Source organism: Phalacrocorax carbo, chromosome 3 (assembly GCF_963921805.1).
Source record: "Phalacrocorax carbo chromosome 3, bPhaCar2.1, whole genome shotgun sequence".
Classification (NCBI taxonomy): domain Eukaryota; kingdom Metazoa; phylum Chordata; class Aves; order Suliformes; family Phalacrocoracidae; genus Phalacrocorax; species Phalacrocorax carbo.
This window is the reverse complement of record NC_087515.1, coordinates 129440390-129462117: the sequence shown is the minus strand read 5'-3', so window position 1 is coordinate 129462117 and position 21728 is coordinate 129440390. Positions and strand designations below refer to the sequence as shown.

Here is a 21728-nt window from a genome sequence, read left to right as displayed (position 1 = left end):
GGGCCCTGCGTGCGCCCCCCCCCGCCCAGGGCCCTGCACGCCCCCCCCCCCCCCAGGGCCCTGCGTGCGCCCCCCCCCCCCAGGGCCCTGCACGCCCCCCCCCAGGGCCCTGCGCGCCCGCGGCACCGTCCCAGCCCGGGGCTCTGCAGCAGCGCGGTGGGTGCAGTGCAGGGACAGGGGCCCAAGCGGTGCCCCTGCTCCTGTCCCACGCTCCCTGCTCCAGGGGCAGCTCCTGCTCCCCCACGGGGGGCTGGGGCCAGCCCTGACGCAGCTCCGGAGCGGGTGAGGGTCTCAGGCGCGGGGGTCCTGGCAGTGGTGGCAGGCTGCCATCTCCTCCTGGTACCGCTCCACCTGCACTGTGCATGAGGCAAAGCCGAACTTGCTCTGCAGCTGGGTGGTGGCTTCCTGCAGCACCGTCTCAGGGTCGGTGCTGGCGTCTGGGGATGGCAGGGCAGCACGGCTCAGCCCGGGTGTGGGGACAGCCATCGGCTTCCCCCCAGGCATCTCATGGGGGCTGTGCGAGCTGGCCAGGCCGTGCGCGGGACACTCACCGACAGCCACGTGCACCGACACCGCGTGGTGGCTCAGCGTCAGGGCCCAGATGTGCAGGTCATGGGTGCCCTTCACCCCGCTCACCCCCAGCAGCACCTCCTTCACTGCGTCAAACTTGAGGCCCCGTGGTGTCCCTGCCAGCAATGCCTGGTCACGGGTGGCCAGGCCCTGGTCCTTACCCCTGCCGGGCCCACGGCTTGTGGTGGGAGTAGGCAGGGGTGGGGGCTTCCCCATGCTCTGACCAGGCTGGGGGTGGTGGGTGGGGAGCAGAGGTTGTGAGGGGGTGAGCTGCTACTTGGGATGGGGCTGTGGCAGCTGCAGCCCTGCTAGAGCCCCCAGCGCCCTGCTAGAGCCCCCAGCGCCCTGCTAGAGCCCTCTGCGCCCATGGTCCCACACCTCCTCACCCACCACTCACCTTCCATGAGGACTCTGAAAACATCCCTGAGGATGGTGAAGGTAGAGCCAAGGACAAAGACTGAGAAGAAGAGGGTGCTGATGGGGTCTGCAATCTTGCACTGGGGCTGCAGAGAGCAAGGTCTGTGTGAGGCTGAGGGGTGCAGAGCCAAGATGGGCACCCAGGTGTGGGGGTGCCAGGACACCAGTATCCCATGGCACCCTGCATGGGGCTGAGGGAGCTGTTCCCGCTGGCAGCGGAGGGGAGTTCCAGCCCAGGCACCTTGAAGTAGATGATGGTGGCAGCCACGAGGACACCAACGCTCTGCAGCAGGTCACCCACCACGTGGATGAAGGCCGCACGGACGCTGGTGCTGCCGGGCAGGGGGGTATGACTGGGCAGGCAGCCCCCGGTGCTCTCCAGCTGCTCGTAGCCCCCTGTGCCATGGCCATGGCCAGTGGGGGACTGGTGCAGGATGTAGGCCATGCTGGGGAGAGCAGGGCTGGCTCAGTGCTGTGCCAGACAGCGTGCAGGGGCCTCGCTGGCCCTGCTTGGACCTGCATGCAGGCAGTGGTGCCCAGGCATTGCAGGCAAAGGGGGCACGGGCATGCACACTCAGGCCCCGGCAGGGTGAAGAAGTGTGGGGCAGAGTCCCACCATGGGGCAGGGCTGGAGGCACAGCAGGAACAGGGCAGCTGCACCACTGCAGGGAGGTGTGTGGGGCCAGGGCAGGGATTCAGGCCTGGGGCACATGCCAGGGCTCCAGCTGAGTGTGGGGACAGAGCTGAGGCGGCCTGAGGGCTGTGGGGCCAGAGGATGTACATACATGGGGTGGAAGCTGGAACCATGTGGGGGACAGGGAATAAGGGGAGGCAGCGCTTGGGGACACGATGCTGATGCAGAGGGACAGAAGGTGACCTGGGAGCCAGGGCTGGGGATCTTGGTGTGCCAGGGACACACATGGGGCAGGGGTATGGGAGGGGAGGCCAGGGCTCAGGCTGGGGGTGTGCAGGGGGACAGGGGTGCGCACAGCCCTGTGTGGGACATACACCAGGTTGACACCGACGGCGCTGGCGGACGTAGCCAGCATGGCTCGTGCCTCAATCTCGTAGTCGTTGCTGATGATGCGGACGGCTGCCAGGTAGACGAGGGCCCCGGTCACAACCCAGATGGAAAGGACAGAGGCCAGCGCACCCAGCGTCTCTGCAGAATGGGAGCCGTCAGCACCCACCCTGGCTGTGGGGCTCCTGTGGAGCTGTGCCCCCCCAGCTCACCAGAGCGGTGCCAGCCAAAGCTCATGGTCTTGGTGGGCGGGCGGGTGGCAACCCAGAGGGAGAAGAGGCTGACGGACATGCTGCCCACATCCGTCAGCAGGTGGGCTGCGTCGGTCATGATGGCCAGGCTGTGCGCCAGGTACCCACCTGCGGGCAAAGAGCCGCTGGCACCTTCAGCCCTGGCAGCCCCCTGTCCCCATCCCCATTCCTGTCCCACCATTACCTATCACCTCCCCGACCATGAAGATGCAGCAGACGGTGCAGGCGATGCTCAGCTGCCGGCGGGCCTGGAGCCTCTCCTGGCCAGGGCTGGGGGTGAGGGGGCTGCAGTGGCAGCGGGGAGCCAGAGCTGGTGGGTCTGGCAGTGCCAGGGGGTCCTGGGAGCCTGCAAACAGACTGGGGGCGAGAGTCACTGCTGGCCACACTGGTTACCGGTGCCCCTTCCTGGCACCCCCACGGCTCCCGGTAGCCACAGTCCATCCCAGCTGCCCAGGGCTCCCCGTGGCCCGGCCGCTGCAGAGCACGGGGTGCACAGCATCGCCCCTCCCGGCCCCGGCCCCCACCGGCCCGTGTGACACCGGCGAGGGCACCCGGGCCCGTCCCGGGGGGCCGCGCCGTGTGCCTGCCCCGAGACCTGCCGCCCCCGGCCCCGCCGCAGCCGGTAACAAAGCCGGAGGCTGCGGCTCCCCGCGGGCTGCGCCCCCGCCCGGGGTCCCGCTGCCGCACTGGGCTCCGTGGCCGGGCCGCCGGCGGGTCACCGGGAGGCTACGGAGGAGCCGGGCCCGCAGCGGCCGAGCGCCCCCGTCGGGACGGGCAGCCACGGGGCCGCCGGCGGCGCGGGACGGGCGGCGAGGCCGGGGCGATGCTCGGGGGACGGTCCGGCCCCGGTCCCGGCCCCGCATGGCCGAAGCTGCCCGCCTCACCCCGGCTACGCGGCGGGGCCGAGGGGAGCGCGGGCGGGGGCAGGGGATGCCGGGGCCGGGAGCGGTGCGGGAGCGGGTGCCTGCGGCGGGGGTGCCGGTGGGACCGAGGTGTCGCGCCCGGGCTGCTGGACGGGGCGCCGGTGCGGGGACGTGAAGCGTGGGAAGCGGGGGGGCGGGCGGGGAGCCGGTGCCGGGGCTCAGGGCGCTGATGCGCGGGGCAGCAGTGCGGGAGAGGGGACGGACAGCGTGCCGGTGCGGGGAGGTGATGAATGGACGATACCGGTGCGGGTGGGTGACGTTTGGGCGCCGGTAGCAGCCGGACGGACACCCGAGGGGGGAGCGAGGCTGGCGCACGGGGGAGTGCTGGTTCCGCTTGGATGGGGTGCCGGTACCAGGGAGGGGATGGGTGCCGGTGTCGGGGGGTGCGGGTGCTGGTGCACGGACGGTCAGGACTGGCTCGGGGTCTGCGGAGGCGCTGATGTCCGTGCCAGATGGATGAAGGCGCGGGGGCTGGGGGGGTTATGGACGTGCCGGGGGGGTGCCGGTGTCGGGAAGGTGGGAGGCGTAGGAGCTGGGCAGTGCTGGACGTGCCGGGGGCTGTCGCGTCTCGGGGAGTGCCTGGGGTGCCGGTGTCGGCGAGGCCGGAGGCGCCGGGGGCGACGGGGGGTGGTGGAGATGCCGGGGGCGAAGGGGGAGCCAGTGCCGGGAGTGGAGGTGCGGGGGTGCGGGGGGATCGAGGGCTGCAGATGCAGGGGATGATGGAGGTGGCGGTGCCAGGGATTGCCGGGGGCACTGGGAGGTGGTGGTCGCGGGGGGCGATGGGGTGCCGGGGCCGGCGGTACCTCTTGAGGCGCAGGCTGCCGTCGGCGGGGCCGCCCCGCGGGCTGACCAGGCGGGCGCTCTCGGTGCCGGTCGGGGACTCCATGCCGCGGGCGAGCAGCACCGTGGGCACCGGCCGCCGGGACGCCGCGGCCCCGCCCCGCCGCGGCCCCGCCCCCGCCCCTGGCCCCGCCCCCGCCCAGGTCACGCGCAGGACAGAGTCGGGGGGCTGCGTGGGCGTTGCGGGGGGGGGGCCGGTCCTGGCCGGGGGTCGGGAGGAGCCGGCACCCCGCGGGCTCCCCGGCTCTGCCCCGGAGGGGCGCCGGCAGCGGGAGGGGGGGCTGCCGGGGGGAGGTCAGCAAGGCGGGGTCAGCGGGGGGGCGGACCCGCCCGCGGCCCCACCGAGACACCAACCAAGGGCACAGGGAGAGTGGGAGGGTGACCCAGCCTCTCCAGCCGAGGCTGCGTGGGGCCGCGGGACGCTGCACCGGAGCCACGAGGCCCCACGGGGCCGAGGGAAGGCACTGTGCAGCGGTACCACCTCTGCCAGGAGTGCCGGGAGCCGGGGCAGTGGGGGGTGCCCTGGCTAACTGGTACGTGGGGGGCTGATGGGGGAGGCTGATTGGGCGTGGGGGGCAGTTTAGGTATGGGGAGGACAGCTGGTGTAGAGGGGGTCTGCCTCACCGCTGTCCCTGGGAAGGCAATGGGACATCCAATCCTGGGAACCATTTCTAAGCATGCGAAGGATGCGAAAGTTCTCAGGAGAGTCAGCATGGCTTCCCCAAGGGGAGGTTGTGCTTGGCCAGCCTGAACACCTTCTGTGATGAGGCAACGGGCCTGGTAGATCAGGGGAGCACCGCAGATGTTGCCTACCCAGACTTTGGCAAGACCGGTGCCTCAGTGTCCCCTAAGATCCTCCTAGAGAAGCTGTTGAAGTGTGGGCTGGATGAGCAGAGAGGTGCTTGGAAAACGGGCTGCATGGCCAGGCCCAGAGGGTGCTGATCAGGGGCACAAGGCCAGTACCGACCAGGGTACCTTGGGGTTTAGTACGGGGTTCAGTCTTGTTTAACATCTTCATCCATGATCTGGAGGGTGGGGCAGAGTGTACCCTCAGCGAGTCTGCAGATGACACAAGCTGGGGGAGCAGCTGTACGCCAGAGGGTCGTGCTGCTCTGTAGTGCAGAAGGGTCTGGACAGGCTAGAGAAAGGGGCTGACAGGAACCCCATGAAGCTCCGCAAGGGGAAGTGCAAAGTCCTGCCCCTGGGGAGGAACAACCCCGTAGCACCAGTACGTGCTGGGGGCCGCCCAGTTGGAAAGCAGCTCAGCAGAAGAGGCCCCGGGGGTCCTGGTGGACACCAAGTTGACCATGAGCCACCAACGTGCCCTTGCTGCAAAGGCGGCGAATGGCGCCCGGGGCTGCACGAGGAGAGCTCCCAGCAGGTGGAGGGAGGGGATCTTCCCCTCTGCTCAGCGCTGGTGAGGCCACCCCTGGGCTCCCCAGTACAGGAGGGACATGGACAGGCTGGGGAGAGCCCAGCGAGGGGCCACCACGATGGGGAGGGACTGGAGCATCTGTGCTGTGGGGAGAGGCTGAGGGAGCTGGGGCTGCTCAGCCTGGCGCAGGGAGGGCTCAGGGGGATCGAACCCGTGTCAAGGGGACAGAGCCAGGCTCTCCCAGTGGTGCCCAGTGCCAGCACCAGAGGCCACGGGCACAAACCGGGCCACGGGAGGGTCCCTCCGGACACCGGGACACACTCCTCGGCGTGAGGCCGACACGGGCACAGGCTGCCCGGGGAGGCGGTGGGGTCTCCGGCCCTGCAGACTCCGGCCGCGGTCCCGGGCGGGCGCCCGCGGGGACCAGCGGGACCCGCCCCCGCAGCCCGAGGCGCCGCCGCCCGCGGCGCGGGGCTCGCGTGGGGCGCGGGGCGGGGCCGCGGCCCATCCCGGCAGCCCCTGCGGCCCGTCCCGCGGTGGCGCGGGGAGATGGCGGCGGCGGCGGGCGCGGGGGAGCGGCGCGGCGCGTGGGGCGCGGCGGGCCCCGACCGCGGCCCCGGCCCCGGCCCCGGCCCCGGCCCGCTGGGCTCGCTGCTGAGCCGGCTGCCGCTGGCGCCGTCCCCGCGGCGGCGAACCGCCAGCCAGTGCAAGCCGGAGCCGCCGCTGCTGCGCACCAGCAAGCGGACCATCTACACGGCCGGGCGGCCGCCCTGGTACAGCGAGACCGGCGCGCCCGTGGACGAGGCCTTCGTCATCGGTGAGCGGCGGGCCGGGGCCGGGGGAGGGATGGGGCCGCGGCTGGGACCGGGACTGGGACCGGGGGAGGGATGGGGCCGGGGAAGGGGAAGGGAGGGGGCCGGGCCGGAGCCACGGCCGGGGAAGCGATGGGACCGGGGCTGGGACCGCGGCTGGAGCCGGCAAAATGATGTGGCCGGGGCCGGGCGGTGGCCGCCGCGGTGTCACCACCCGCTCGCCCCCAGGCCTGTGCGGCGGCAACGCCTCGGGCAAGACGACGGTGGCGACGCGGATCATAGAGGCGCTGGACGTGCCCTGGGTCGTGCTGCTCTCCATGGAGTCCTTCTACAAGGTGAGGGTCCGGGGGCCCGGCGCGGTGCTGAGCGGTGACGGGGCCTGCGGGGCCGGGGGCCCGGCGCGGTGCTGAGCCGTGACGGGGCCTGCGGGGCCGGGGGCCCGGCGCGGTGCTGAGCCGTGACGGGGCCTGCGGGGCCGGGGGCCCGGCGCGGTGCTGAGCGGTGACGGGGCCTGCGGGGCCGGGGGCCCGGCGCGGTGCTGAGCGGTGACGGGGCCTGCGGGGCCGGGGGCCCGGCGCGGTGCTGAGCCGTGACGGGGCCTGCGGGGCCGGGGGCCCGGCGCGGTGCTGAGCCGTGACGGGGCCTGCGGGGCCGGGGGCCCGGCGCGGTGCTGAGCCGTGACGGGGCCTGCAGGTGCTGGACGAGGGACAGCAGGCGCTGGCAGCCCGCAGCGACTACAACTTTGACCACCCCGACGCCTTTGACTTCGAGCTGCTCATCAGCGTCCTTCGCAAGCTCAAGAAGGGCAAGAGCGTGAAGGTGCCAGTCTACGACTTCACCACGCACAGCCGCCGCCGCGAGTGGGTGGGTGTCGCAGGGCAGCCGGGCCAGGCCCCGGGAGGGAGGGCGGGTGGGCCAGGTACTGCGGGGAGAGCCTCCAGGAATAGGGGGGATGCCTGTGGGGCTGTGGTAGGGGCTGTGGGGCCTGGGAGGGCAAGGGAGGGAGGGGCTGGGGGCCATCAGGTGTGGGAGGGTCACTCGGGGGGATTGGGGGTGTGGAGGCAGGGAGGGAGCATGGAGGCATGGAGATGGACGTGGAAACGGACCAGCGCAGCATTCGGGAAGAGGCAGCGGTGCAGAGCCTGAAGGAGCGCTGGGAGGGTGGGGGCTGGGGGACGGTGTTGGGCAGAGGTTTGTGGCTCTGGAGCAAGGCTCTGGGTTCTGGGTCAGTGTGGGGCTGGGGTATCGAGTCCAGGGGTGAGAAAAAGGGCCCTTAGAGGTTGGGTGAGGTAGGATGGTTATGGGGAGTTCTGCCCATGGGTGGCAAGAGCTGGGTGTGGGTCAGGGGTCAAGGTGATGTCTGTGCCGAGTGTTGGCATTGCTGCAGCGTGCATGAGGGGGGCAGGATGAGTACAGCTCTTATCTGCCCACAGAAAACAGTGTATGGGGCCAACGTCATCGTGTTTGAAGGGATACTGGCTTTTGCAAACAAGGAGTTGCTGAAGGTATCGCTGCGTGATGCAGCTGGTGGCCCATCTTGGCGTGGGAGGAGGCACACAGTGGTCTGCTGCGGGTGGGATGAGCACTGTTCTGGCCCTTGGTGCCACTGGGGCAGGGTGATGGCCGGGGGCTGCGGAGGGAGAGGCCACCCACTGCTTGCTGGCAGAGCACCTCCATGTCGCAGGCTTCAGGGGAGGAAGTGCTGGATGCCATCGTTGAGGGGGGTCAGACCTGGCTGGGCTGTGGGCAAGGGGAATTGAGGCAGGACTGATGGGGGGCTGCATAGGGGGTGCTCACCCCTCCCAGTTTTCCAGCTCCTGGACATGAAAGTGTTTGTGGACACGGACTCTGACATCCGGCTGGTGCGACGGCTGCAGCGTGACATCATGGAACATGGGCGCGACATCGTGGGTGTCATCAAGCAATACAACAAGTTTGTGAAGCCAGCCTTCGAGCAGTACATCGAGCCCACCATGCAGGTCGCTGACATCGTGGTGCCCAGGGGTGAGACCACCTTGTGGTGCCAGACCCGACCTGAGCATCGGGGCAGGTGTCCGGGGGTGGGGTTGGGTCAGCATGTGTCTCATCCAGCTTCTCCGCTCTCCTGTCAGGTGGGGAGAACTTTGTGGCCCTGGACCTCATAGTGCAGCATGTGCACAGCCAGCTGGAGAAGGTGAGGCGTGGGCTGACTGATTGCTGCTAGCATGGGTGAGGAGGAGGGGGGTTCTGCATGCAGAGAGGAGGATGTTGCTGCTCACAGCCATGTGCTCCTGGAGCACCCAGAGGCTCTTGGTGTCCCCTCTCTCTTTACAAAAGGTCTTAGCACAGCGCTCGGGGCAGAGCGAGCTGGGATGTGGGAACTGGGGAAACTGAGATGGGTCTGAGCACAGCCCCCGCCCTGGCAGTGATGCCTGGCACTTGTGATCTGGCCTGGCCTTGTCCGCCTGCTGTCCCCCTTGGTCCCTGTCAGCTCTTCTGATCTCAGCTTCTCTAATCCCCCCACCTCCCTCGCCCCTGGCTGCACCCAGCAGCCCGCCCTTGCCTCCCAGCTGTGCCCAGTGGTGGTTTCCCTGCTCTCGGTTTAACCCCAGGAGAAGGTGTAGGAGCTGGACTGGGGCTGGCCAGTGCAGTGACTGAGTGTCCTTTCCTTCCCCTTTTACACGCTGGATGACTCTGCTCTACCACCCAGCGTGAGATCACCGTCAGGTATGTGGGGACCCTGCCAGCGCAGGGGGCTGGTTCCTAGGCTGGGGGTAGAAGGCTGCCAGCACCCACTGTTCTCCAAGTCCTGCCTCTTCCCTGTCCCTGCTGGCCAAAGCTTTGCTGAGATGCCTGAGCGTAGCTGCTCTTCCTCGACTGCTGAGGTGGCTGCCCTGCATGCAGCTCCTTCGGGGTTGTCTTGCTGTGGCTTCAGGCTCCTGTGTAACCCATCCCACAGCAGCTATGCTTGACTCGTGCGACTGGCTCCCTGTGCTGCTCCTGCCCCTTTCTGGAGCATGGTTCCTGCCCTGAATGCTGGAGTGCCCCAGGCTGCTCCCTTCTGTGGGAGAAGTGCCCTGGACGGTCCTCCCTGTTCTCTGGGACACTGTGTAGGCAGCCTCAGTGGGACAGTCCTCGTACCTGAGTGCAACCCAGGCAGCCCTGTCTCAGGATACGTAGCAAGGTCTTGCACATGCAGAGCTGCTGCTCCTGCTCCCCAGATGCTGGCGGAGGCTCGTGGGTGCAGGGGCAGCTGACGGCTGGATTTGTGGTCGGGGGAGGTTTGCCCCAGTTTTACGGGGTGATACTGCTTTGGGATCTCATACCTGGCACCAGATGTGGGGCTTTCATAGGGATCAGGGCAGGAAGGCCATGTGCTTTCTGGTGTCCAGCCTGTGCAGTGGGTTCTCCGGGAGGATCCTTCTTTTACTTGGGGGCCGTGTCCTACTCTGAGGGGCTCCAGCAGGGTGGTCCGTCCGCGTGTGCTGTGCAGCTCTGGTCACTGCTTCCTTGTTGCAGGGCAGCTCTGGCCTCTGCCCACCAAGGGCAGCCCCTGCCGAAGACGCTGAGCGTCCTGGAGAACACGCCGCAGGTGCGAGGCATGCACACCATCATCAGGTAGGTCCCTGCCTCCTTCAGGATTTCTTCTGTCCCCATCACAGAAGGGCTGTTCCACAGGTGTGAGTTTTCCCTCCTTGCCTTTAGAGCTTCGGATGTAGGTGTTTTCTTGGAGCAGAACTGCTGAACAGAGCTGGCTCTGGCCTACAGACACTTTTTTTTTTGCAACAAAATCTTGGCACATCTGCCCTGGGATGACTTTTGAGCCACAGGCAGCTGTTTCTTACGATGAGGGGAGACTGGTTAGCTCTTCCTTAGCTGGAGCACAGGCCTAGCAGTTGGTGGCATGGGGTCAGGTACCCTTGCTGCCCCTCTCCTCAGGCACTTGGTTTTAGAGCCAGCTTACAGAAGGTGACAGGGTGCTGCTTCCATGACTTTGCTGCTCACCAGCTCTTTTCGTTCCCTACTGATGCTCCTTTTTTCCAGATGACAGTAGCATTAGTGTCGGGTCAAGAGCTGAATCCCGTGGGACCACTAGGACGTTCCTTGTTACTGCGGTTGCAGAAACTTGCAGCGTCTCTGTGCATTTCTGTCACTGGGTTGTAAAACAGAAGGGGGATGCTGAGCTCAGCAGGGCTTTTCTGCGCCTGCTCACGCTGTGGCTGGCTACTGGCGCCCATGTGTTGGTTTGTCGTAACAATGCGCAGCCTGTGCACCTCCTTATGGAATCAGAATGTCTTGGGTGGGAAGGGACCCACAAGGATCATTGAGTCCAACTCCTGTCCCTGCACAGGACAACCCCAGATTCACACCATGGATCTAGCTGGGGCAGCAAGTGCTGCAGAAGTTCAGGGTTTATTAGGAGTTTATCACTCCCATAGTAGGCATGGTTCTGTAGCCCAGAGATGGGACCCCCAGAGCCCATCATCAGTGTTGAAGACCGAGGTGAAGAAAGTATTAAATGTCTCTGCTTTTGTCTGTGTCCCTGCTTGTGAGATGACCGTTCTCATCAAGCAACGGGCCAATGTTATTTCTGGCCTGTCTTTTGCCATTAATGTAGTAAAAAAAGCCCTTCTTATTGTCCGTCACAGTACTGGCCAGCTTCAACTCTGACTGAGCTTTGTCCATACGTATTTCCTCCTGCAGTGGCAAACAGCATCCCTATAGTCCTCCCATGTTGCCTGACCTTGCTTCCACTGGCCATATACTTTCTTTTTTCACTTTATTTCTAGAATATCCCTGCTTAGCCAAGTCGGCCTTTTGCCTCGCCTGCCTGACTCCCTACACTTAGGGATTGCCTGCCTCTGTGCTTTTAGGAGGTGGTACTTAAAAAGTGACAAGCACTGATGGACCCCAGCACCTTCAAAAGCTTTTTCCCAGGGGACCTTCCTAAGCAGTTCCCTGAGCAACCTGACATCTGCTCTCCTCGTACCCAGAGCTGGGGGCTTGCTGGCAGCTTTCCTCTGTCACCATAGATTTTAAACTTGACTGTTTCATGGTCGCTGTGGCCAATGCAGCCACCAAGAACCACTTCACCCATGAGACCCTTCCTGTTAATAAGCAACAAATCGAGGAAGGCACCTTTTCTGGTCAATTCCCTTAGTACCTGTACCAAGAAATTGTTGTCCAGATGGTTTAGGAACCTTCTGGACCTGTCTGTCCCAGCCATGTGGTATTTCCAGTTGACATCTGGTGAGTTGAAGTCCCCCACAAGGACAAGTGGTGGCTTAGAGACATCTAACTCATTGATGTCATCCTCCTGGCTGGGTGGCCTATAGCACACTCCCAAACATCATCTGCTTTATTTGCCTGTCCCTTCATCCTTACTCAGAGACCCTCAACGGTGCCGTCGCCAGGTGCAAGCTCCGTGCATCCCAGCTCTGCCGCTACATACAGTGCCACCCCCCACCTCGCCTGCCCTGCCTGTCCCTCCTGAAGAGCCTGTAACCATCCGTTGAGGCACAGCAGTCACAGGGCTCATCCCACCAGGTTACACTTACGGCAACGGTGTCGTATCTCTGGGGCTGGGCCAAGGCTTCCAGCTCCTCTTGCTTGTTCCTCATGCTGCGCACATCTGTGTAGACACACTTCAAGCGTGGCTCCTTGTGCCCATCGCCACGTGCAGCAAGCTGAGGACTCTCACTAGCGCGCAGCTCCTGCTTTGAGTCTACCCATTGCTCATCGCTGACTAGCTTCGTACCCTTCCCCCTTCCAATTTGGTTTAAAGCCCTGTCAATCAGCCCTTCTAGCTCCTGAGCAAAATCCCTTTTCCTCTTCTGAGAAAGTTGAATCCCATCAGGTGTCAGCAGGTTGGTGTTGAGTATACCATCCCGTGATTGAGAAAGCCAAAATTCTGCTGATGACGCCGTCTTGGGGCCACGTGTTGATCAGCTGGACCTGCCTGTTCCATGCAATATTCTTCCCTGATACCAAGAGGATCAAGGAAAATACTACCTGAGCACCTGAACCTTCAACCATCCATCCCAAGGCTCTGAGATGAGATCCCTTTTGACAGCCTTTGGGCTTCTCCTTGCTACCTCTTCTCTGCCAATGTGGAGAACCAATAGTGGGTAATAGTCTGAGGAGCTCAGCAGGCTAGGGAGTTTCCTAGTGCCCTGCCTCCTGGCCCCAGGGAGGCAGCAGATCTCCCTGTGGGTTGGGTCTGGTCGGCATATCGGATCCCCCATTCCCCTCAGAAGGAAGTCACCTATGGCAACTGCCCTTCTTTTTTTCTCACCATGACTGGTTGTGATGCAGGGGGTAGGCTGCCTAGATGACCGCTCCATCCTGGGAAGACCTTGATCCCCATCATCCATCGTCTGCCCTTCCAACTCCAGGGCCTCACACCTGTTGTGTACGGGCACCACGGAAGGTGAGGCAGGCTGAGAGTGGATTCGTCTGATGCCCCGAGCAGTAACCTGCTTCCATTCTCCCCGTCTTCTGGGTTACCTCCTTCTGTCTGGTGGTGAGGGGCTAGGGGGCCCTTCGTCTGGTGGTGAGGGGCTAGAGGGCCCTTTGTGCTTGTGCTGTGGGTGGCTGCTGCAGGTCCCTCTCAGAAAGGAATGGTAGAGTACTATTTCACCAGTCAACCTCCTTCTCTGTCTCCCTGGTGCTCCTCAGCCCGGACACCTCCTCCCGAAGCTCTGTCCCCGGGCTGAGCAGCTCCTTTACCTGGGTGCCTCTCCCCCAGGCGAGCTCAGTGCTGCGGCCAGGTGCTGGCCCGACACTCAGGCTCGCCCTGCAGCCCGGGCCTGGGCGGCTGCGTGGTGCCTCGCAGGCTCTGTCTGGGTGGCTGTGTCAGCTCCTGCAGCTGGAGGGGCCGTGGGGGCACCGCTCTGCTGGGTGGATACCATGGCCCCTGCTGTTCTCAGCTCCTTAGAAGTGGGTCACAGCTTGTGCTTCGGGTGGCAGGGCTCTCCCTGCGTGAACTGCCGTGCCGTTTGCCCGTCCTGGTCGCTCGCGCTCCCTGGAGCTGTTTGAATTTCCCGTGGTTGCTCCTGGCCATGTCCCCACCACATCAGCCCCGCTTGGGGATCTGCTGGCTCCTGCAGGGTCTCTCTGCATGTTTGTGGGTTCCTCTGGCTTTGAGAACCCTCCTTTTCCTCATCGACATGTACTCTGTTGCAGCTCTTACTCTTAGAATCGTAGAATCATAGACCATAATCACAGAATCAATAAGGTTGGAAAAGACCTCCAGGATCACCAAGTCCAACCCCAACCCAACACCCCCAGGCCTCCTAAACCATGGCCCCCAGTGCCACGGCTGCATGGTGTTTGAACCCCCCCAGGGATGGTGACTCCCCCACCTCTCTGGGCAGCCTGTGCCAACCCCTGACCCCTCTGGCAGGGAAGGCATTTTGCCTCATACCCAACCTAACCCTCCCCTGACGCAGCTTGGGGCCGTTTCCTCTCGTTCCATCACTAGCAGTAGTTACTGCCACTGTGCCCCTCGTCGAATTACACCTTGTAGGTGTTCCTTCTCCAGGCTCCTCCTGTGACTCCTCCCTGTTGAAGCGCAGGCTCCCGAGGCAGTTCACAGCAGTAAAAAGCCGGGTGATGTGGCACCTTATGTGCACTGGGCAGAGGCCTGTGCCAGTGTCCAAAGCCCCCGTACCTCGCCCCTAAGCTGTGGACTTCTAGTATTTCTGAGTTCAGGTCCAGCTAAGGGAACTTTGGAGCAGGTATGACTATGTCCCTCCAGCAAGAGCTTCAGTGCTCTGGCAGTGTCTTCTTCATAGCCTGAGCCGATTTCCCTAGCTCATCTGCCGTCTGTGTGCTCAGTGGTAGATGAAGGTCGAAGGGAGATCCTGGGGGAGCGGCACCTCCGGAAGCTGAATGTTGTTTACTTGCAAGGGAGCAGTTTGCTGTTAGCCGGGGTTATGCAGGGAGAGAAGAATGCAAGTCTTTGTGCTGCAGCCCGCCCTGTCTCGCCTTGCTGTTCCCAGGCTCTGGCGCGGACCTGTTACCTACAGCTCCTCCCGCTCCCGTGGGAGAGCCAGCAAACATGAGCCTGGGCCGATCTGTTAGCAGCGCCAAGGGCCAGGTTTGGCCAGCCCTCGTCCGGAAGGGGCAGCACCATGGGCTGAATCCTCTCTCATCTGTAGCTGCTGTTCCCATCTTCCTCCTTGAAATCTGTGTCCTTTTGCCTTGCCGGGAACGGCCTGTTGTGCCTCCGCTTTTATGCCACAAGCGTCTAATAACCTTAATCTGCTTAGACTTAGGAGTTTGTTCAGCTGCCCCGGGGCGGGAGGGGATCGAACCCATGCAGGCTGTGGTTGGAGTCCAGAAGCGCCGCTGATCTCGGGTTACTGTAGTGGCGCTGTGCTTCTGGAGCCGGCTGGTGTGAGCGTCAGGGCTGCGGGAAGGCGGACTTTGCCTCTTCCAGATGGTAACTGAAAAATACCACGTTTATGAGGGGCGTTGACTTGGCCTGTCAGCCACCCCCTCAAATCCTGCTGCAGCCCAAGAAAGCAAGGAAAGCTGAAGCAGTGCTGTTACTAAGATCTCTAAGCTGAGGAACTCTTCTGGTAAAAAGTTCCTGTATTCAGCAAGGCAGCTTGTATTTCTGGTGCCTGTAGGTGATACTTGGCAGCACTCATTTGCTTCTGCGTGACTTCAGCATGGTGTGGAACTATTAACGGTCCTCATGTGCGACCCTCTGGGCTTCCCTCTGCTCCAGAGGTGCTGCTCCTTATCTGCTGACATTCTGGGCTCCCTAGAGAGGTCCAGGCTGGCAGAGCATCAAACGCACGCCTTTTGCCAAGCTTCCTGCACCTCAGCATGTGAAGTTACCGTCTTGGCAAATCTGATCTCTCGTGTTCACTGCGCTGCCGCGGTGCTGTCAGCCCCTCTCTGCAGTAGCAGCGCTCACGGAGTGCTGGTGCTCCCGCCAGGACTGCCTTTTGGAGTGCCTTGGCACACCAAACCTGGCGTCTGTGGGTGCACCAGAGAGCTGCGAACCAGGATTTCCCTCGAGGCTCCCTTTTTCCATCCTGCTTTTCCCAGCATGGCTCTCTTGGAGGCAGCCTGTTGATCTCAGCTTGCCAGGCTGCTGCTGGCCGACGTTGTTTCCCTGTTGTTCAACACTGGAGGCTCTTCTGTGTTTCAGCCTTCTGTCTCTGAGGGCCCTCCTGGAAGATCGTGTTGTGGCAGCAGATGAGCATCTCACTGAGCATAGTCACGGCAAATTCAGGCTAGGCATCTCAGGGAGAAGTGGTTTCCAGAGTGATTTTCTGTTACTGTGGAGAGGTGGGAAAACTGAACTGAAAAATAGTCCTGCAGTAAAGTAGCTGAATTATTTTATTCATGATCAGGTTGAAGATGGACACTGTAATAAGGGTATGGGTCATATCTTCCGACTTATGTAAGAGTCTTCGGTATTGGGTCCAGATCACCAGAGTCAACAGGAACATTTTGTGCCACCCCTCAGGACTCTGCAGGGCCTGAACAGTCCTTTCTGCCTCCCAGCAGCCCTGAAGCATCTCTCTGCCGCAGGAGAACGGCAGTTTCTTTCCACTGCTTGCATCTTGGCACCCACACGCTCATGGAGAGGCTCTGGGACATCCCCTGCGGCACAGCCTGTGGGTGGCGTGGGTCACCTGCCTCTCTTAGCACGTTTGCTCTGGCCTGAGCCTTTGGACTTTGTCCTTTGGCGGGACACGTTGTCCTGCGCTGGAGCTGCCCTTGAGAAGCGTGTGGCTGTTGGTGCTTCAGTGAGGGGCAGGGCAAGGTGCTCCCTGTGTGCCGAGAAGCTAGCAGCGCCAGGGAAGGTGGTTCAGACATGAAACCTGTCCATGCTCAAGTTTCCTGGGGGCCTGAATGCGATGGCTGGCTTTCAGCTACAGACAATCCTGTTCATGAGCTGAGCTGACACCGTGTTCAGGCTCCCAGCCAGAAGCTCGCTGGTCCCTGTCAGGCCACCCGCTGCTTTCCTGCCATCTCGTGCTGAGAGTGCTGGGGAGATGGAGGTTCTTGGGAGCCGCTGGCTGCAGCGCTGCTGTGCCCAGCTGTGGGCTCCTGGCTTGTGGGGGTGTGCACGCTGCCCGCGGCTCAGCTGCCCCCTCCACCGAGGAGGCGGGCAGCGCCTGGAGCTGTGCCTGCCCTGGGGCTTCGCCTGCGCAATGCTCGAGGGTCCGAGCACGTGCCTGGTGTGCGGACAGGGGTGTCCCCTTTGGGAGTGCTCTTGGCGTGGGGGCACGGCCGGAGCTGTCCCGCTCTCTGACCGCTGCGGGAAGGGGCCCCTGCTGCTGCCGGGGGATGTCAGGGCTGCCCTCCCCTGCAGCACCCCTTCGCCCTTGCGTCATCGATGGTTGCTTGTCCCTGGGGTGAGGTTTCTTGGTTGTCTTCGCCTCTTTGTGAAAAGGGAGGCACGCTGGGGCCTTTGCAGCACAGGGACTGAGGGTACTCGTCCATCCCTGGGACGCCTTGCGGAGGAGCCTGCCTCTGTGGGAGCACCGACGGGCCTGTCCCACGCAGGTCAGGGGCTGGCCGTGGCGGCTGACTGCCCCATCTGTGGCAGAGCGGCCCCGGGGCCAACAGGGCCAGTGTGGGGCTTGTCAGGGGCGGCTGGCTGGGAGAGACTGCCTGTGGAGGCAGGGCTGCTGCCGGGCTTGTGCACCTGGAGCTCAGGCAGTGCTTCCAGAGCTGCCGTGGGTGAGCTTGTGGGTGAAGCACACCCGTGGGGGAGCACGTATGCCGACAGCCCACGCTGAAAGGCTGTAGGCAGGGTGCCTGTTTCTTCCAGACCAGAACTGATTTTCTGACTTCTCTGGGAGTGCCCCGCTCTCCCCAGGCTTGTTGGAAATGTCCGTGTTCGTTGGGTTTTGTGGTCATTGCAGAGCTCCTGGGTGAGAGCTACCCAGGTCTGGCTGCAAAAATATCTTGGTATAGTACAGTCTGTTTATCCTTCTCCTGAGCACTGTTGGCTGGGCTGTCTGTCATCGTGGTGAGATGTGAGAAGTGGCAGATTATGTCTTAAAATACAGAGTAAAAATATTCAATATCCTTCTGCCTCATCTGGACCGTTGCCAGTTCCACCTCTTCCATCTGGAAACTGGCAAATGTCTGTAGGGTTCCTTTGTTCCTTACGTTCTCCAGAAAACACCAGGGGTATATGCAGGCTGCGCTGCATTAGAGACAGGTCACAGAAGAGAAAACAGATTTCAGCTGCATCTTATTAAGCACAGTCCTTTGGTGTCAGGCTGCCTCGTGGCTATTGTTCAGCCAGGGAGCCAGGAGCTTGTTCTTGACAGTTCTCCAGTCAAACGGCACTTACGTTACAACCTGCTACTTACTCTTTTGCCAAAGCAGCCACAGACTGCGAGAGGTATAGATGGACATTGTTGGATTCTTTATGGTCATGTTTTAAATGACAAGCAAATCTCAGATTCTCCTCCTCTTCCTGCTGCGTGACCCCTTGCTGTAGGTACTTTGCCTTCAGGCACCTGGCACTGACAGTGCTGGTGGAGGAGCTGTTCTGCTCCCCTGCAGGTACCCTCGGAGTAACACGGCACCAGGACAAGCCTGCCTGTAAGTGAAGTGCTGCACAGGCTCGTGTTACTGTGCTTTGAGAACCGTGTGCTGCAGGAAATGCGAGGTTTTGTGCAGTGGTTTCTTTTGTGCGATGGATGAGTTAGACTACAACGTGTGTGTGCATGCTTGATGGTCAAACTGCTCCCGATAAGAAAAGCCAGCCTCTTTCCCCCTCTGCCCCAGCACTGGGATTAGCGCATGTGCACACAGAGTTGGCTTTACTCCTCCGAGGGAAAAGGGGAGGTTTCCTGTCAGTTGCAATCCCATTGTGGTTTTATTCTGTTTTCTATTTATTTTATTTCTTGCGGTCCTCAGCACTTCAGTGTTGTGATGAGATAACGCCAGGTATTTCAAAATCTGTCTGGTTCCTGGCAGTAGTTTACCTCTAATTTGGTACATAAACGGAGAGGAGTTGAGAACATGTCAGATGCCTTCCCATTGCCAGTGTCAGGTAACCCAGCTGCTCTTGGCCATGGTGCAGTCTGGTCTCCTCCATGCTGAGGGGCTCCCAGAGCTGCCTGTCCTGCTGTGCTGTGGTCCGTTTCTGCCTTGTGCTCCCCTGACAGGGCCCATGCAAAGCACTTGCCGCTTCCTCCGGAGTTTCTGTTGCCCCGAGAACCGATGGTGCTGCCTGACAATCTGCTGTTCCCGCCCTCCGTTTTCCTCCTGGCTCTTTCCACATAGTCAGCATTTAAGGCCTAAATCTCCAGCCCTGCAAATCCTCAGCAGAGATTCAGCAGCGATTAGAGGTCGTGCTCAGAGCAAGTAATGCTGCCTCAGGCACCTGCCTCATCCCTGTTCAGGGTCAGGATGTACATCTATATACCAGGCCGCTCGTGTTATGCTCATTTATCCCCCCCTTTTTTCTGTTAGCTGTATTCACTTTGCTAGTCTAGCTATCCCGCCATGCAGAGTCAGCTCTGAACTGTCCCGTGTCCCAAAGAGGACTGAGCAGCATCACATGGCAATCTTTCACTTTATCTGATCTGTGTGATCTGCTGCAGGCTTTGTGTCCACCTTCCAGGGGAAGGGGAACTGCGCACGTTTCTTGACCATGTGGTCCTTTCTAGACAACACCCTTGGTCTTCAGCAACCCCTGAAACATCAGTGATTACTAACTGTGTCTCCTCCCCGAGAGCTTCCAGGTTCCCAGGGACTGCTCTCTGTTCGTGCCAGCCTTCCTCTGGAGCCCCGTTCGCCATCTGCAAGGGTGGAGCAGGGGCTCTGCTTGTCTCACGTGAGTGTCCTCCCTCAATAGGAACAAGGACACAACTAGGGATGAATTCATCTTCTACTCCAAGCGCCTGATGAGGCTGTTGATTGAACATGCCCTCTCCTTCCTGCCACTGAAGGTGAGTGACCGCTCCTTGGGTGTGGCCGTGGCCACATCTCCCCTTCCTGAGCCCCCGGGCCATGCAGGGGCCCGGCTTCGTCCGCACTGCCTTCTCCTCCCCTTTCTGCAGTCGGTCACTGTGGAGACGCCCCAGGGGACAACATACGAAGGAAAGCGGTTCCACAGGCAGAGGGTGAGATGTTGTCCTGGCCCCTTTCTCCTCACGAGCATGCAGCTGCCCCACCTCGGGTTGGCATGGTCTGGGAAAACCTGGTGGCTCCTGGGGTCTGTTCCTGTGCAGGCGAGCTGCTCGGCAGGGCTTGTTCCCCGCTCCCGTGGCGCCAGAGCCTCAGGAGCTCACCAGAGTGGCTGCTTCCCCTGTGCAGCACCAGGCAGACGTGTTCTTGTCCCTTCTGCAGATCACAGGTGTGTCCATCCTGCGTGCAGGGGAGACCATGGAGCAGGCCCTCACTGCTGTGTGCAAGGACATCCGCCTGGGCAAGATCCTGATCCAGACCAACCACGACACGGGGGAGCCCGAGGTGAGCAGCACCCGCTGCCCTGGCCCAGAGCCCCCCAGCACCGTGGGATGGGTGACCACCTCTCCTTTCCTCCTCAGCTCCACTACCTGCGCCTTCCCAAGGAAATCAGCGAGGACTACGTCATCCTCATGGACAGCACCGTGTCCACAGGAGCTGCAGCCATGATGGCAGTGCGTGTCCTGCTGGTGAGGGCCCGGGGGCGGCGGGGTGTGGGGCAGGGGCGTGCAGACCTCCTGGTGCTGGCCGGGCTCTCACGACTGTGCGTGCTGCAGGATCACGACGTGCAAGAGGACAGGATCTTCCTGCTGTCGCTGCTGATGGCAGAGATGGGGGTGCACTCCGTGGCCTATGCCTTTCCCCGTGTCCGCATCATCACCACTGCTGTGGACAAGAGGATCAACGAGGAGTTCCACATCATCCCAGGCATCGGTGAGGGTGGGCAAGGGTGTGCTGTGCCCTGCAGGCTGGGCACCCAGCGCCTTCCCCCAGCAGTGGGATGCCCTCTGGCCATGCTGAGGGAGCCCTGGAGCCTTGGCGGGGGGAAGTGCAATGGGGCCAGGGCTGCCGTCACCTCACTCTGTCCCTTCATCCTTCAGGTAACTTTGGGGACAGATACTTCGGCACTGATGGCTCCTCTGCCTGGTGTGAGAGCGATGGCATGGACTGCTGAGCTGGCTGGCCACTGGGCCACCAGCTGGGCTGGCCATGGGGCCGGCCACCTGCCTCTGCCCCCAGGAGGGGCTTCGAGCTGCCAGCCTGTGCCCACCCACCCACAGCATGGCCCCGCCAGCCCCCGGCTCTCCTGGCCGCAGGACGAGCCCCTTGCTGCCAGCCTCTCCCTCCACCCCGCAGGAGTGGCCCCTTGTGGGATCGATCTTCCCCTCCGAGGAGGGAGGGGTGGCATGTCCTGTGGAACATGAGGGTGTTCCTCGCCCCCCGAGACCTGCCTCTGCACCCTGGGCCGCCTGTGCCTGCAGGAGGGAGGGGTGGTCTCCTGTGGCCTGTGCTTGAGGGGCCAGTCACCCTCTTCCCTGGGAAGGAGGGGGACGGGGTCTGGTGCCCTCAAGGCTTCCTCTGGGCCCTGGCTGGGCGCCAGGCAGGCTCCCTTGCTGGAATCTGTATTTATTTGTTTGTATTTATTTTGAGCAGCTGCCCACCTGGCTCTCCAGTGGGGCAGGCCAGCTACTTGAAAAACATCAGGGATTGGGGATCTCCTCAAGGAACCACCTTGTCCCCACCGATCTGACACTCCATCCCCTCCCCGCCCCGGCCAGGCCCCGTGCGGGCTCTGGGCTGGCCGCCGGCGCCGGGAGGGCAGGGGCTGCCTTTGGCCCCCACGCCGGCGGGAGGGTTTGATATTCAAACACTCTGTCGCCGCCATCCCAGCCCCTGGGCCGCCAGGGCTGTCCAGCTCTGTGGGGCTGGCCCAGGGACCAGCGCGGCCCGCGGGCTCCTCCATGCCCAGCATCCAGGGCGGCGAGGGAGGCTGGCGGGGCCGGGGTCTGCCCAGCCGCCGCTGCCCGTGTTGCTCAGGTTCTTCTTTGGAAGGGCAGCAGTGGCCTCTCATCCCTGAGCGGGAACGGCTCCGGCGCTGGGTCTGTCTGCCTGGGGGTCCTGGGCCTGGCCCCTGCCCCCGCTTTGCTGGCTGAAGAGGCTCCGCTGTGCCCCCAGCCCTGGGGCGCTGCCCTCTCCCCGCTGCCCCAGCTGCCTTCATTTTGTACCCCAATAAAGGAGCAGCGTGACCCCCGGGCTGCTGCCTGCCGCCTCCTGCCTGAGCCGGGGCTGGGCACGTGGGGTGGCACCGATGCCCAAGCGTGGGGCTGGCACCGTGCGCGGGGGTTGTCACGGGGTGTCACCGCATCCTGTGGGTGCTGGGGCGAGTGAGAGGGCTGTCACCGTGCGTGTGGGGTTGTGCAGTGGGGGTGCCACCGTGTGCCGGGGGGGTGTTACGGGGGTGCCACCGTGTGCCGGGGGGTGTTACAGGGGTGCCCACCGTGTGCCGGGGGGTGTTACGGGGGTGCCCACCGTGTGCCGGGGCGTGTTACGGGGGTGCCACCGTGTGCCGGGGGGTGTTAC

The 21728-nt window shown here is 63.0% G+C and overlaps 2 protein-coding genes across 4 annotated transcripts; one reads left to right on the top strand and one right to left on the bottom strand.

The window, feature by feature from the left end:
* Nucleotides 1–111: 111 nt before the first annotated feature.
* SLC30A3 (solute carrier family 30 member 3) lies at nucleotides 112–4092 on the bottom strand. Its single transcript, XM_064448464.1, has 8 exons — nucleotides 3986–4092; nucleotides 2444–2616; nucleotides 2221–2367; nucleotides 1996–2149; nucleotides 1229–1433; nucleotides 968–1073; nucleotides 552–686; nucleotides 112–437 (listed from the first exon to the last, which is right to left on the bottom strand). The coding sequence occupies exons 1-8, from the start codon at nucleotides 4066–4068 to the stop codon at nucleotides 292–294; spliced, it is 1149 nt and encodes a 382-aa protein (XP_064304534.1). The 5' UTR covers nucleotides 4069–4092; the 3' UTR covers nucleotides 112–291.
* Nucleotides 4093–4579: 487 nt separating this feature from the next.
* On the top strand, nucleotides 4580–21401 carry LOC135312745 (uridine-cytidine kinase-like 1). 3 transcript variants are annotated; one of them, XM_064448462.1, is made up of 14 exons: nucleotides 4580–6214; nucleotides 6438–6544; nucleotides 6903–7028; nucleotides 7643–7714; nucleotides 8024–8213; nucleotides 8321–8382; nucleotides 8899–8915; nucleotides 9708–9806; nucleotides 19036–19129; nucleotides 19241–19303; nucleotides 19530–19652; nucleotides 19730–19837; nucleotides 19925–20081; nucleotides 20249–21401. In XM_064448462.1, the coding sequence occupies exons 1-14, from the start codon at nucleotides 5947–5949 to the stop codon at nucleotides 20320–20322; spliced, it is 1560 nt and encodes a 519-aa protein (XP_064304532.1). In that variant the 5' UTR covers nucleotides 4580–5946; the 3' UTR covers nucleotides 20323–21401. The 3 variants fall into 3 exon arrangements, with proteins under 3 accessions (XP_064304532.1, XP_064304531.1, XP_064304530.1); XM_064448461.1 differs by having other exon boundaries at nucleotides 6903–7073; nucleotides 19730–19822; XM_064448460.1 differs by having other exon boundaries at nucleotides 4581–6214; nucleotides 6903–7073.
* The last annotated feature ends 327 nt before the right edge of the window (nucleotides 21402–21728 follow it).